Source organism: Ptychodera flava, chromosome 9, assembly GCF_041260155.1.
Source record: "Ptychodera flava strain L36383 chromosome 9, AS_Pfla_20210202, whole genome shotgun sequence".
NCBI lineage: Eukaryota > Metazoa > Hemichordata > Enteropneusta > Ptychoderidae > Ptychodera > Ptychodera flava.
The window spans coordinates 23,797,547-23,811,518 of NC_091936.1; the positions used below are offsets into that span (position 1 = coordinate 23,797,547).

At 38.1% G+C, this 13,972-nt stretch overlaps 1 protein-coding gene across 7 annotated transcripts in view; it reads right to left on the reverse strand.

Annotated features, from left to right (window-relative positions):
• Positions 1-729: 729 nt before the first annotated feature.
• The window catches only part of LOC139140430 (enolase-phosphatase E1-like), a 52,701-nt gene continuing 39,458 nt past the window's right edge, over positions 730-13,972 (reverse strand). For 4 of the 7 annotated variants that reach the window (XM_070709707.1, XM_070709706.1, XM_070709705.1 and 1 more), the window contains 4 exons: positions 9,658-9,909; positions 8,717-8,881; positions 5,915-8,103; positions 730-4,978 (listed from right to left, as the gene is read on the reverse strand). In XM_070709707.1, coding sequence (XP_070565808.1) covers positions 4,952-4,978; positions 5,915-8,103; positions 8,717-8,881; positions 9,658-9,909 — 2,633 coding nt within the window. In that variant the 3' untranslated portion in view covers positions 730-4,951. The remainder of the gene's footprint in view (positions 4,979-5,914; positions 8,104-8,716; positions 8,882-9,657; positions 9,910-13,972) is intronic. The other 3 variants (XM_070709711.1, XM_070709708.1, XM_070709710.1) reach the window with 2 other exon arrangements.

Genomic DNA, 13,972 nt, shown 5'->3' on the forward strand with positions numbered 1-13,972 from the left:
CAACCAGACTGTTTTTTTGTTGTTGTTGGAAGGGGGGGGGGGGAGGATCGCAAATGTCAATGCTGAATATTTTGTTGGGAGGGGGAAATATTTTGATGTCAGTAAGTCCGGCTACTGTATTTATGTCAGTCTGCAGAAATATCTCAAGCTCTTTTCCTACACAAGGCCCACATTACAAAATTATTTCATTTGACATTTCATAAATGTTGACATTGTGTACCCAAGGGCACTGTCACACCTCGACAATTTAGCCAGCGTAAGCCGACATATCAAATTCTTCTAAAACGATCTATTTTCAATTTTGGGCATATACATAGCGCATTCATAATGTACTAATAGGTTAAAATACGTTTCGGGTATGCTAGACAATTATCTTGACGCATTTTGACTTATGAGTAAATTAAGTAACGTGTGTGAACATGCATCAATGACAGCATAACCTACCTACAACTTATGGCCCACACGTGCGTATGAGCCATATGCTGACATACATTGAAAAGTTTTGTGCCTGCACAAAAGTTTTCAACGACCTCGCCATACTACAACATATACCAGCATGCTCTTAACTTATACAAAACTTACCCATAACGTCTTCGACATACGCCCAGAGTATTTGCCAAATTTTTCATACTTCAGCATACGCTGGCTATATCGTCAAGGTGTGACAGGGCCTTAAAAGCATTGCCTAATTCTATGTCACACGATAAACAAACACACACACAAAGGTGGTAAGGGAATATAATATAATCCAGATTTTTTATTTTTATTACTTCAAGGGGTTTGTAAATCACAAAATTGCATGAAAATAAAAGTGCCTCAAAATATGGAATATCATAACATGGATTAACAAGATTCATTTTGATATATATATAACGGAACAGGCAAAAATTAGAAAAAAAAGGAAAAATTTTCATTTAGTATATTTCTGATGCTGCGATCAATATGGATATTAATAAAGTTATTTATAAAGGTTATTAAATAGGACAATTTATACAATTCTTTTGGTTTCAAAATAATACATACAACATAATTTCTCCAGGATTTTAACTTCTACCAGTCAATAATTTGAAGAAAAAGAAAGGAAAGAGATACTAAATAGCACACATATAATCAAAACTAGGACAGAAACTATTTTATCAAGCTTCCAATACACTGAAGTTTTAAGCCCTCTCACCCCCATATTCCTGTATATGGGTCCTGCCACTGTACTGAAAAAAATGGAATATACCAGAGTCTGGTGATGAAAAGGTAGCTTAACTTTTGATATTTTACTATTTTTGTTGTAAAATGTCGAGTACAATGTCTTGTTCTACTCCCCAGAGTATGTTGAGATGCACAGTATTCAGCTTGTCAACTCAGCCTGTACATGTGTAGACTGCATTGTTGTTGTTGACAAGTGAATTCTAATCTGGACTAGAATTCAAAGTAGGGTACACAATAATGACACACTGAACACCTGGGTTGACAAACTCGGTAGTTGAGGTTCCAACAAGCTCCAGGAGTAGAGCAAGAACTTGTAATTCACACACAAAACCAAAAAAGTAACAAAAATCATCAAAAGTTACAGCTAGTGGCCCCTTAATGTCTACAGGAATGGTACTTTTTTCGATTTACAGCGCTGTAATTCTACTCTGCCATCATTACTGCCTGTCCAATCCATAATCTTCATGTGATGTATCCACTGACTATCATGATTATTGATTTTGCACAAACCATTACAATTTTATGGGGAAGCATATTTCAGATAAGATATTGAAATATTTACTCTGGTCGAATAAAAGTCAAAGTCTAAAAGAATATGATAACAGATATATCGCATGATACTGCAGGACAATACAGAGTTAAGGGTCATCTCAGACTGTAACACAAATTCAACAAAGTGTGTTTTGTTAGATCCTCTCCCTAGCCAAAGTTCAAAACTGCCAGGTGTTGATAAGAAGTGTGGAGTACAAAGTAAGAAGTTTTGATGAAGAGGGTAGAGTAGAGGAGCTTCAAATTTGGTTGCAGCTGTAACATCAAGAAACTGGAAATATCTACACCACTGATCAAATTCTGGTGAAATCTTGCTGTTGTTAAAATTTTTTAGTTTTGGAATTACAAAATCTGTTGTTTGGCATTGGAGTGCTTGAACTCTTATGGTCGCCAAATGTCAAGCTACCATGTACGGTCAATGAAATGAGCTCTAAACTCCTTCTCCCCTCTGATGCACAGCTTTGGGTTTTTTTTAACTATAAATGTTTCAATCTGAGACCATCCTTCATGCTTTGGCAAAAGTTACAACAATACCCTATCCCCATGCAACTTGTGTGCAATAAAAGTCAAGTTTTCTACAATCTTCTGAAGCAACTACGTCTTTCCTCGGCCAATAACAGCCAAATCGGTTTACGATATCAGTGAGCTCACAGACATTTGCAGATACACCAACCCTGAAACTGAAGCTCGTATGGTCCAGAGACACAAATAATGAATGGAGGACACGTAAATTTCCGAACCACCACCTTCAACACAACCTGCCATAGAGGGTGCAATTCACCAATTTCTATGTAGACTTATGCTGTAGACAGCAATAGCAAATGGGAGTGGTTGCCATGGGGTGTGTAAGGAGATTTTTTCACTATCAGAAATCCACTGGAGCCAGGCGATAAATTTATCACAACGTAATGAAGACAGAATATCATTGCTAATTCTACAAACACAAGAGATTACACTCCAGAAAGAGATTGTGAAATATTTGTTACAGCAGACATTTAGTGTCATGATCATGCAAAGAGACTGTGTAACATTTGTCACAGCAGACATGAAGTTCCACAGGATCATGCTCAAATAGGCAAAATTACATCATATGTATATACTTTTCTGTTCAATGCGTGATGTATGACTTCTGCATACCCAATATAGTTTATATTTTTTGTTCTTTTTCAAAACATGATTTACACAATATGCAAAATATACACAAGTTCATTCCCCACCCCTGAAATTCCCTAGCTAACGTCACTGGTTACCAAAAATTAAATTTATTTTGTTAGTTACGGTTTGTTTTGATACCAATTGCAACTTATGACCAAAACAATACTGAATCGGTTCAATCATGTTAAATTAATTCTTGCAAAAATAATTCAGCTCCTCCAAAATACATTTTCTTTCGAAAATACAAAATATTGCATAAATCACAGTATTAGCAAAACAACATAATTACAACTTGCCAAGGTACAGATGTGAGAATATGGAAACGAAAAAAACACATAATCGGCAGCAAAAATATTTGATCATATCCATGTAAGATGGTAAAAGACCTCTGTAAAATCTTTTGGAAGGCAATATTGTTAATTTTTGGTGAAACAAAATGTATTTTCTACATATCTTGCACAAAAATGTCTGGTGCAATTTTTAGAAATATAAGCCTACATTGAATTCTACCTCTGCTTTTATTGTTATGAAGCTTTTAGTTTAATAACAAGGTTTATCTCTAACAGTGTGCCCTCTTGTCCAATATGACGTACCACAACACAAAAAATATTGCCTGTGACACAAGCAAATTTTATAGTTCACATATAACAATATACGGCTGATGCAAAGAAATTTCAACAATTTTTCAAACTGACGCAAGGTTTCAAGAAATCAATGTTTGTCAGAGGACACACCGATCTGTAAGTCATGCTTGATTAGTCACTGTGTGTATCGTAGCCATGATAAAATGTTATGTATTTCATTTGGCTGACATTTTGCAAAGGTTATCTATAAAGGCTGTCTGCTTCACTACTTTACAAACGCAAGGTTTGACAACATAGAAGGTATGCAGTGTATGTAACTTGCATAGTACAATATTGAAGCATCTGCTTTCAAACTTTGTCAATTTCAAAAAAAATAATTATTATTTCAAAGGATGCTTCTTGACAATATGGCATGTATATAATGTTGTCCAGGAACATAATTCAAATATCCCATTATCCATCTTATGTCAGATTGCATATTAAGTATATATATAATATTTAAATGGTGACACTTTGGTAGTGTAACTATTGCGTGTGTGATATCAAAACTGTTGTTTTGGCGAAAATGAAAACCCAGAACTCCATTTGGGTGGGGGTTTTGTCAATACACAATAATACATAGACACCACACGCTACCTTGATCGGGCTGCAGAACATTGCACACAGTATTTTCAAATTTTGTAATGCATTCATGATGATCAAACATGAAAAGTTCGAATTTTTTTGTCTTTCTGTCCCTTAAAACCAAGCTTTCATTGTTTCAAAGAGTCCCCAGTACGGAGTCATGTACGACACTGTAAATAAAACGAAAAATGGAAGCAGAAAATTACAAACCTCGCTGTTGCAGACAGAATAATCATAAGTGCCCCTTTCTATAATCGACACATTTATGGAATGCGAGGGATGTATTAAACACTCTAATTGATCTGCTTACACTACTTTTGTCACTGTTTATTTACAGCTGTGCACAACCTGTGTCAAGATTTGTGACCTTTGACCTTTCCACTGCAGTCCTCAACTTTGATCATAATGGCAACATCTGTTGTCCAATCCAAAAACCATTATTACATCACAAATGAAAAGTCAACGTTCATACCTGATATAAAACTATTTTTTTCTGCATGGTGAGTGGAAAATGAGACAAAATTTTTAACTTAAAAAATCCCTTAATGTGAAGAGATTTCACATTGGTTGCGTAGATGAGCCATTTTTTTTTCAGTTCAGATTGTAGACGATCCATTTTTTCAGTTCAGATTGTGTGCAATTATCCTACACTGATTAACACTCAACGACTTATATCTGTAATATAACCAAAAGTTCTCATATCTGTAAAGTCTTTGTTGCAAGAGGTATGCCAGTTCCTTGTTTGCCATCAGATTGCTGTAGATACTGGACAACAGTGCTCTGACATGTTAGTATTTCCAATGCAGTGGCAGGGTTACTGACTTGGCCCCTTTTCTCTATGATTTCTCTGCACCACCAAATATCTGTGAGGAGATCAAACCAATTACAGCAAGATTACTAACTGATTGCTTCATGATTGAATTTGGAGCAGACATGACTATGGCAATAGAAAAGATGTTGAGATGTTAGCAAAAAAATATTGTAGAAATGTCATTTTTGCCACCTTTCAATATATTTTATTTTCAGTTGAATGTATTTTCAGATTCAATGTTTGTTTATGCCCATGCTTTATCTCTGCTATCTTTGCTGCTTTTTTCACATGTCAAATTTCAATATATTTTGTAGATTTGATATGCGTTTACACATTACCAACAAAGCATCTCACATACTATCACGTACGAATGCAGAAGCAGTTATCCATAATATGCATTTAGCAAGTAAAGCGCTGCTCTATTTTTGGAGGGAAAAGATGAAAGCAGAAGTGTTTCAAAGTCACAAAAAGATTGCCTGTCGTAATTGAAATTCATCACAGGTGTATCAGTCAGTTTAGATTCACCCTCATTCATTCCACAAAAGGATTCATACATTGAAATTCATGAATTTACACAATGCAGCAATGCAGACAGGTGCCAGCTAGCTGTTGTAATCGACAGGTGCCAGCTAGCTGTTGTAATCGACCAAACATTTTCCTTTGTGCTTATACAACATTGTGTTACCCGACAAAACCCTGAGAGGTGAATAGGCAGAAACACACATAAATCAAGTGTGCCGCTAAAACACATTCGATTTTTTTTAATTCTCTTCACGTGAGGACTTTCTGGCAGGTTCTAAACTCTGGACTTTCTGAATATCAGATATCAATACATGTTTTACATTAAATTTTCTTGAGTCAGAGTGTATACTTTCACCATCAAATTTTGATTTGGGTACAACCCAATTGTTGTTGTAAGCATGTTTGGATCTCTGTACAGGAAATGGGAGGTCAAAGAGCATATGATATGAATCTCTATGTCACTCACCCCTCTGAGTCTAGACACACTGGCACTTTCTCTGGTAGCTGACAGTTCATCTTCTCTCGCAGAGTGTAAATATCTTATCTGGACTTCCGACGCAGCCTTTTGTAGGCTTGGCTTGGATTTGGGAATTCCACCATGGGGAGCGTACTGAGAGTATCCAGGTCTCCCAGCTGCTGCCTGGTTTTTGTCTTTGTTTGCCGAGGCTGACGAGGTGGCCACAGCCACTGGTTGCGATTTTGGATTGTTTTCAATAATGACGATGTCCCTTGTCGGTTTATCCTCCTTTGGTTTGCTAGGTTCTGGCGGTGGTTTTGGTGCACTTTCTATGATCACCACCTCCCTTGGCTTACTTTCCGGCACTTTCTGTGGCTGTGGTGGTTGCTGATTTTCAACGATGACTATATCACGTTTGTCTTTATCCTCTTTGGGTTCAACGGGCTTGCTTGCCTCAACAATAACGATTTTCTTTTCCTGTTGTGCGGCGTCACTCTTGGGAGGCCAATCTGTCAGCGTTTTCTCAAAAGTTCCAGCCCTGGGTCTGGCTGTGTTATGATCTGTAGCTCCAGGACTTATGGGATTGGAGGATGTTCTATTCCGAGATCCAACCAAAGTGTCACTTGCAGTTGTGTCCTCTTTCCATGGCTGCTGGACTGTTAAGGACGACTTGATCATGTTACCTTGGGAGTCTATTTCTATTCCAAAGGGTTTTGGACGCTCTGTCTTCTCTTCAGGTTCATTTGCATGTTCAACTTCTGGCATCTCTACTTCTGGCTCTGGGTCAGCCATATTTGGCGGTGATGCGACGGTGACTTGAGGCTCTGGCTCAACTTGCTGGGGTTGCTGATGCTGGGGAGGGGATGTTGCCAAGACGACTTGCTGAGGACTGGTTGCCAGAACTGGCTGTGCCGGGTATCCGATAACTTGAGGAGGAGACACTGCCATGGGTGCCGCTGGCGGCACCGCCATCATCTGCGGCGTCATCATGTATTGCGGCATTCCCATGGGGTATTGCATCATCATCTGTTGCTGCATCATCATCATCTGCTGCTGTTGTGGTGTCATCGCCGGTGACATCACCATCGGCGGCTGAGACACCATCATCGGATTGCCCACGCTCATGGCTGGTGGCACAGGTTGCCCCGCCGCGGAAGAAGCAGACACAATTTGCTGCTGTTGCTGCTGCAGCACCGCCTGCTGGTTGGTGATCATCTGCTGCTGCAGCGCGGCAAACTGCTTCTGCAGCATTGTATACTGTTCCTGTAATGCTTTGGCGTCAGTAGGTAACTGATGTGGTATTGGGGTAGCTGACAGTGCAGAGGGTTCAGGACTTTCTTTCACTTCACCATCTACAATATACTTTTCTCCAGCCTTATCCATAGGGTCCTTTCTCTCAACTTCCAGCTTAATGTCTTTCAACTCAACTACAACGTCCTCTTCTGCAACTTTCACTGTTTCACTCGCTGTAACACTCTCTTCTATGGTGACGGGTTCTCCCTTTGTAACATCCTCTCTTTCTTCAGGTTCCTCTTTATCAGACTCTTCATTGGATTCAACATCATCTACTATCATCTTTTTCTCTTTCTGCATCGCCTCCACATCGATCTCCTTATCGCTTGTACTTGTCATCTCTCTTTCCTCATCCTGCTGGCTTTCTGTCGACTCCGCTTCAGGGGCAATCTCAATTTTTTTCACACTGATCTCTGGAGTGTCCTCAGACTTCAGTGCATAACCCACAGGGACTTGTTGATGTGAATTCCTGACGACTGGATAGGCAAGCTGGGAGATCAGCTTTTCTTCCAACATCTCCTGCTCTGGTTCGGCGGATGGGGAGTAGTTCACTGTATCATTGGAATTTTGATCATCCAGGCTGAGTTTCATCATTTGGCTCAATATTTGACTCCTTTCCTCTTTCAAAGCAATGTCCTCTGACTCGGTCGCTGAAGACTCACCATCCTTGGTCTCTTTGGCTTCTTCAGCGTCTGCCTCCGCCTCAAGTTCAGCTAGTATTTTGGCCTCCTCCTCTGTGAGTTCAATGTCATCATCATCACTGACGTCAGCAGGCTTTTTGCTTTCTTTGGTAACTTCTTTTGAGGGTTGAACATCAATATCTGCAGGAGGAGCAGCCTCTGCGGTGATTGTGATGACCTTTTGCAGTGGAGGTTCTATGTCTACACTGGAAGACACCGTCACAGCTGCAGAAAGAAAGGAAAATTAATGTAATCAGCCATTTTTTTATCTAACTTGTACAGATTCAGAGTCTAAATATCATCCCTGGCTACATTATACTCTCAACCTTGTAGAAGTCCCTGCTTGATGCCTGGATAAATTTGCTGGCTAGGAAAACGAGAATCTATACGATGAAAGCAGCAGAATGCATGAGAAAAGTTGGCTAGGCAGGGATATACTGAACACAAGCTATGGTTCATGACTTTCCTAGACGGTATGTTTCTATATTTATGTATGTAGTGAGGACCCCAAATGATGAGCAGATACAACTATGAGATCAAATTCAGTGTATCCAGATACATATATCAAATGATCATGCACTGTATGAAATTAATTCAGACATGAATCGAGTAACCAAAATCTGATTCTTATTCATCTGGAAGTGTATGCAACTTCAGAAGTCGCCAATGTAATATTTCATATCATACAGGAAAATTTTGCAAGTTTAAGAAACATAGTCAGCAGTTGGGCTAAAGGTTTTCCATGTGATCCTGATACTACTTGAAATATTGCTGTCATAATAAGCCAAAGATTCACTCCTCCTGGTGTGTGCTCTATGAAACAAGGTATATCTCTTACTTTCTTTCTCTTGTTCTTTGACCACATCATTCAACATCTCTGCTAGGTCTTCAGCCTCTTCATCACCACCATCACTCTTCTTCTCCTCCTCCCGCTCTGTACCTGTTTCTTCATCGTCAAGGAGACTACTTCTTGCACTGGCACTCAGCGCAGACGTGCTCCTGTCTGTTGTTGTTGAGGAAGACACAACGGTTTCCTGTCAGTCAGTCATAGTTTTTTGGGGCCCTGAAGTTCATACTAAGTGCAGTAACTCTAAAGGGATCTAAGGTTCATTATGGGGTTCATCTGGACACTAAAGGGTTCATCTGGACACTAAAGGGTTCATCTGGACACTACAGGGTTCATCTGGACACTAAAGGGTTCATCTGGTAACTCCAAAGGGGCCTGAGGTTCATTCATGTAGCTATGGAGTTCATCTAAATACAGTACCTCTAAGAAGGGCCAGAATTTCAGTGTGAGTTTTATCTGAAGTTTTTCTTTGCTTGTGATCTCAAAATGCATTCGTCTGATTATTCCTAGACATTTGCTGGGCTGGATGACTCAGGCAGGAACTACTCAGGGGTGCTATATGTCACTTTTGATGAAGTAGGATGAGATGTCAAAGTTTACCGAGTTACAGAGCCAAAAGGATGAGAACTTAGATTGAAATTTAAATGATGCAAAGGCTCAAAGTTGTTCTGAAAAAGTTAAAAGGAAATGATAAAACTGTGTATGAACTTGAAAGAATTTCTGTAGTATAGCTTAAGGCAATAAGGAAGACACATTTTTAACTATATTAGAGTTGTGCTCATGACAGAGTATGGTGACCTGCTCCTTGCGGTTGTGAAAAGGTGTTTCCATTTGAAAAAAAGATGGAAGGTACCACAGTGTGCAGAGCAAGATCCTTCCTATATGAGAACACCACTTTCCATCACCATACATTGTAAAAGCTATCATCTTACCAGAGCAGCTGTCTTCTGTGGTGGCGTGATCGGTTAGCGAGTCTCTCCTCTGAGTTGTGGCTATGGAAAGACGACCTTCCTGGATAAGTTTTTCAATGTCCTCAGGTGCGCTCTCGGGGGATGGGGGTTCTTCTGGTGGAGGGGGTGCAATGAATGAACAAGGTCGTTTAGATCTAGTGCTCTCGGCTAATGCCTCACCGGCATAACTCTGGGGCCGTGGTGGTTTGGGTGGTCTCTTACGGAGTGATAGACCTAGAATTTGTGGTATAAAGAATGGATCAGATGTGTGTGCCGTTTACCAGTTACCCGATGGTAGTTAACATGCAGTGAGCTAGTACCATGCAGACTTATATATAAGTTGTTGTCCTATTTTTTTTTCTGTGAAAAGTTGTGACTTTTAACGTTACGGATGTAACATGCAAATTAACAAGATGGGGATGTCATTTCAGTTGGTGGAATGAGATAACTTAGACTGGTGTATGTCCTCGCTGATACGGAAAGTACAGGAGGTAAATCTGTTGCTGGTTCTAACTAGAACCAAACCAGACAAATCATAATAGTACAGCGTGAAGGGGCTTACTTTAGTTAAATTACATATCTTTATCTATTACTACTCAGACTGGAAAACAGTATCTATCACAGTGTTTTTCTAAACCCATCCACTGTCATTAAGATTTCACATTTACTGTACAGGTTCAAGAAAGGCAGACAGTCTTATATTGCCAATTATTATAGCTTTGATAGGTTATTTCTATTCAGGAAACGTTACTTAGAAGTAATGCAGGAGAAGAAACTTTAACCTTATCATCATTATTTTGCTGCCTATGCATTCAGCCCAAAACATTGAAAATATTAGATCTGTACCAACACTTCATGATAAAAGACTTAAAATCACAGAACAATCTCATTCATATTTGATCTAAGAACAGTTAAGGTTGGACCCTTGACTGAACTAAGCTATCTCCTGCATGTCCTATACTTTGCGCACACAAACTATGACCTTTGACCTTTAACTACAGGTAAACACCTGTGTGATGGATTCTGAAATGTATCCACCCCTCCACTTTTTGACGAAATATATTACCCGAAGCCAAACCTTCAGACTTTAAGAAAACAAATACTGTATTGATACAGTCCTGAATCCTAGTTTCGAAAACAGAAATTGCACAAATTTTGGGCTATTAGTTTTGTTGATGTTAAAAAATCAAAATTCATGCACTCTCTGAGATGTTAGAGCGCCAGACTGGTTTTCTGTCCAAACCTTGAAATCATTAAGACTTGAATGCTCCCATTGTGTATTATAGTTACTTGTTGACCTGACAGTCCAGTATTAGCTTTTGCAATGATCCAGAAACCCCCATGCTACATCAAACTGTAATTCTAAACCATTCATTCATGCAGTCACCCTTGTTTTTTTCCATCCCCCACATTGAAAAAAGTTCTCCTGGGGTTGATGTGAGGTTGTGTTAGTCCCGCATTTGTTGACAAAGCACTCTTTTGATTGGCAATTGCATACAACTCATGCGGCTGCTAATATACCGGTACATTTAACATAATCGCATTGGTTCAGCATGATAAAGATAAAACAAAGCAGTGTGCTCTCAAATATACCAAATTTTGTGATCCTAACAAAATTTTTCAATTTTTTTTTGTTCCGGTTGATAGAACCAGCGGTACCAGATTATCACAGGTCACATAGAATCCTGGGTGGGCACTCCAGATGTATGGTAGTTAAAGCTTCTGGGCAGCATGGACTAAAAAATGCAAACATGAGTGACATTCATATTTTGCAGGACTCTAAGCTCTTCAAAATCTCTGTTATTGTCACATTGAGACAAGCTTTTTTCAGGATCTACAAATTTCTTAATTCTTTTGAAATTTAGCAGTCCATCAGAGAGATATAATCTCCTGAACTCTGCAACATTCTACATGGCAAACATTTATGAAAACACAAGCAGTTCATTATCTCTTCATATCTTTTTTTCAATGGTTGGTTTTTAATATTTTTCAGAAGACAATGCAAACACTGAAGTAAAAACCTGAGAACACTTTTTTCCCCAGCTTGGAGCTCTCATTACATCCAAGCAAATTTGCAAAACAAAAGTCTGATTGCTAATTTTGCTTTTTTCATTTTCTAGACCCTAAATCACAAATCCATCCTGAATTATTTAAACATTCATTCCCCTTACACATCAACGCATGTATCATATGATGAAGCAGATATCATTTGATTACAGAACTACATATGGTTGTACTGGTAATAAGCATTGATGTGAGATAAGCTTACCAAAATCATATTTTTTTCAGCTATGATGAACCAGAGGATGATATGAACTGCTGTATGAGGTTGACGCTCGATGTGAAATGAAATGATCTCAGCGATGTTATGATGACAAAAGGCATAATATTATCACTAAATACTGTGCAACTCTTAAGGTTTGTTTTTAAGATGACTTATGGCAGTTTATTCCATTATACACCATTATTGAGTTATAATGAAGCAGCCAGTTATGCATGGCATGGCATGAAATGCAATACATGTCAGAGAAAGTAAGGACCATTCTTCTTTCGTTTCAAATATTGGGGGTGTACTAAAACAATAACAGTTAGCCTTGTGAGGACTTGTTTTCAATATCAATTACAAAAAAAACATTAGGAATAACATACTGATATAAAAAGTTGGTTATATAAGGACTTGCCTACTTTTCCTCAAATATAAAACAAAAAGAACATGCAAATATATTAAAAGTCAGCATACACAATAATGCAACATTCTCTGTAAATAAGTGACAATAAAATGCAAGCCAATTGATGAGATAATTCCAAGCAGATTTGATTGTCTGTGAGCAATAAGAATCAATAGCAAGCAGGTACAGTATGTTCTTAACCCTTTGAGTGCCAAAGTCGATTTTTGTCACCTTTCACAAAATATACCCCAGTCAATTTTTTTCAGAATTTTGCCAAACTTTTGATGAAAAAGTGTAGCCAATGAAATGCGATGTCTGTTTGGTCCAAAATTATCAAAAAATTACAGAAAAATTCATAAAAATTGGTAACATGTTGCACTAAAATTTTAGAGGAAAAAATTACAGCACTCAACGGGTTAAATACTATGCAAGGCAAGCAGAGACCACGTCTTGGCTATAACTACAACACTCCCACTATGTTTACATGATAAATAATTCGGTTTTCAACACTTGAAAGTCACACATACAATGAAGAAATCGGTGAAAAAAATACAAGGTGCATTTCATGAACACTTGACATAGTCTGCCCCTTGGAAAAATTGTAAAAAACTGGTCTGCATTCACTCAGCATAATAGCACCACACTGTGAAGGATGGCAAATACCCTTTAAACTGTATTTTTTTGTCATCAACAAACTTAACTGTGTGAATTATCCAGCCTTTGCCAAAACTCATCAACTGAATTTAAACTAGTATTATCACAAACATAAATATTACAAGCAACGGTACACCGATCTATATTTATTTATTTTAAAAAAATATATTGGGGGTTTGAACGAACCAGATATGCAACAAATACAAACAAATTTTCTCATGCTGGAGAAATGAATTGTAAATGCTATCCACTGTCTCTTTTCCTATTTGGTAGAAACAGAAAATTGTGAACTTAATAAATTACTATAAGTTCACCATATATCGTTAAGCACACATAATTATTTTTGTTTATCCGATCATTTGACAACACAATTTGTAATTATGAATATTCCAATTGAGTTTTGCACGTAATTCCTAATAGAAGATTCCAAATGGGTGAATTCATTCATGACATTAATATCAGTCACACATTGATCATTTTTTCTAAATTTGGCCATGAACGGTAAAAAATTTCTATTGTTTGTGAGCAATAAATACAGCATCTACAAAAATATGAATAAAAGACGAAATGTGGTCAAAAATGTAGCAACTTTGTAGTTTGGCAATGAGCTTCTTGTTGTTGGCATATGAACATATTCCTTTCTGTAGAAAGATTATTGGTGGGATTGGAATCAACATTAATTTGCTGCGAGGTAGAAGAAGACTCATTTGGACCATGAAAACATAGGCCATTTTTTTGGAACTAAATAAAATGTATAACTTGCTAGTTTTCTTAATGACAGAATATTATTTCACTTTGCACATTTAACAAGTGACTACGATTGAGGGCACTTATCATATCCGATTCTTCTTAGTCTCAGAGCACCCGCCTATCTCTACTAGTTGCTACGTGAAGGCAGTGTCCATGGTTACAACATGGCATCAAACAGAATGACATGGCACAAGAGAAATGAAATCTCAAACTAACAAACTCTT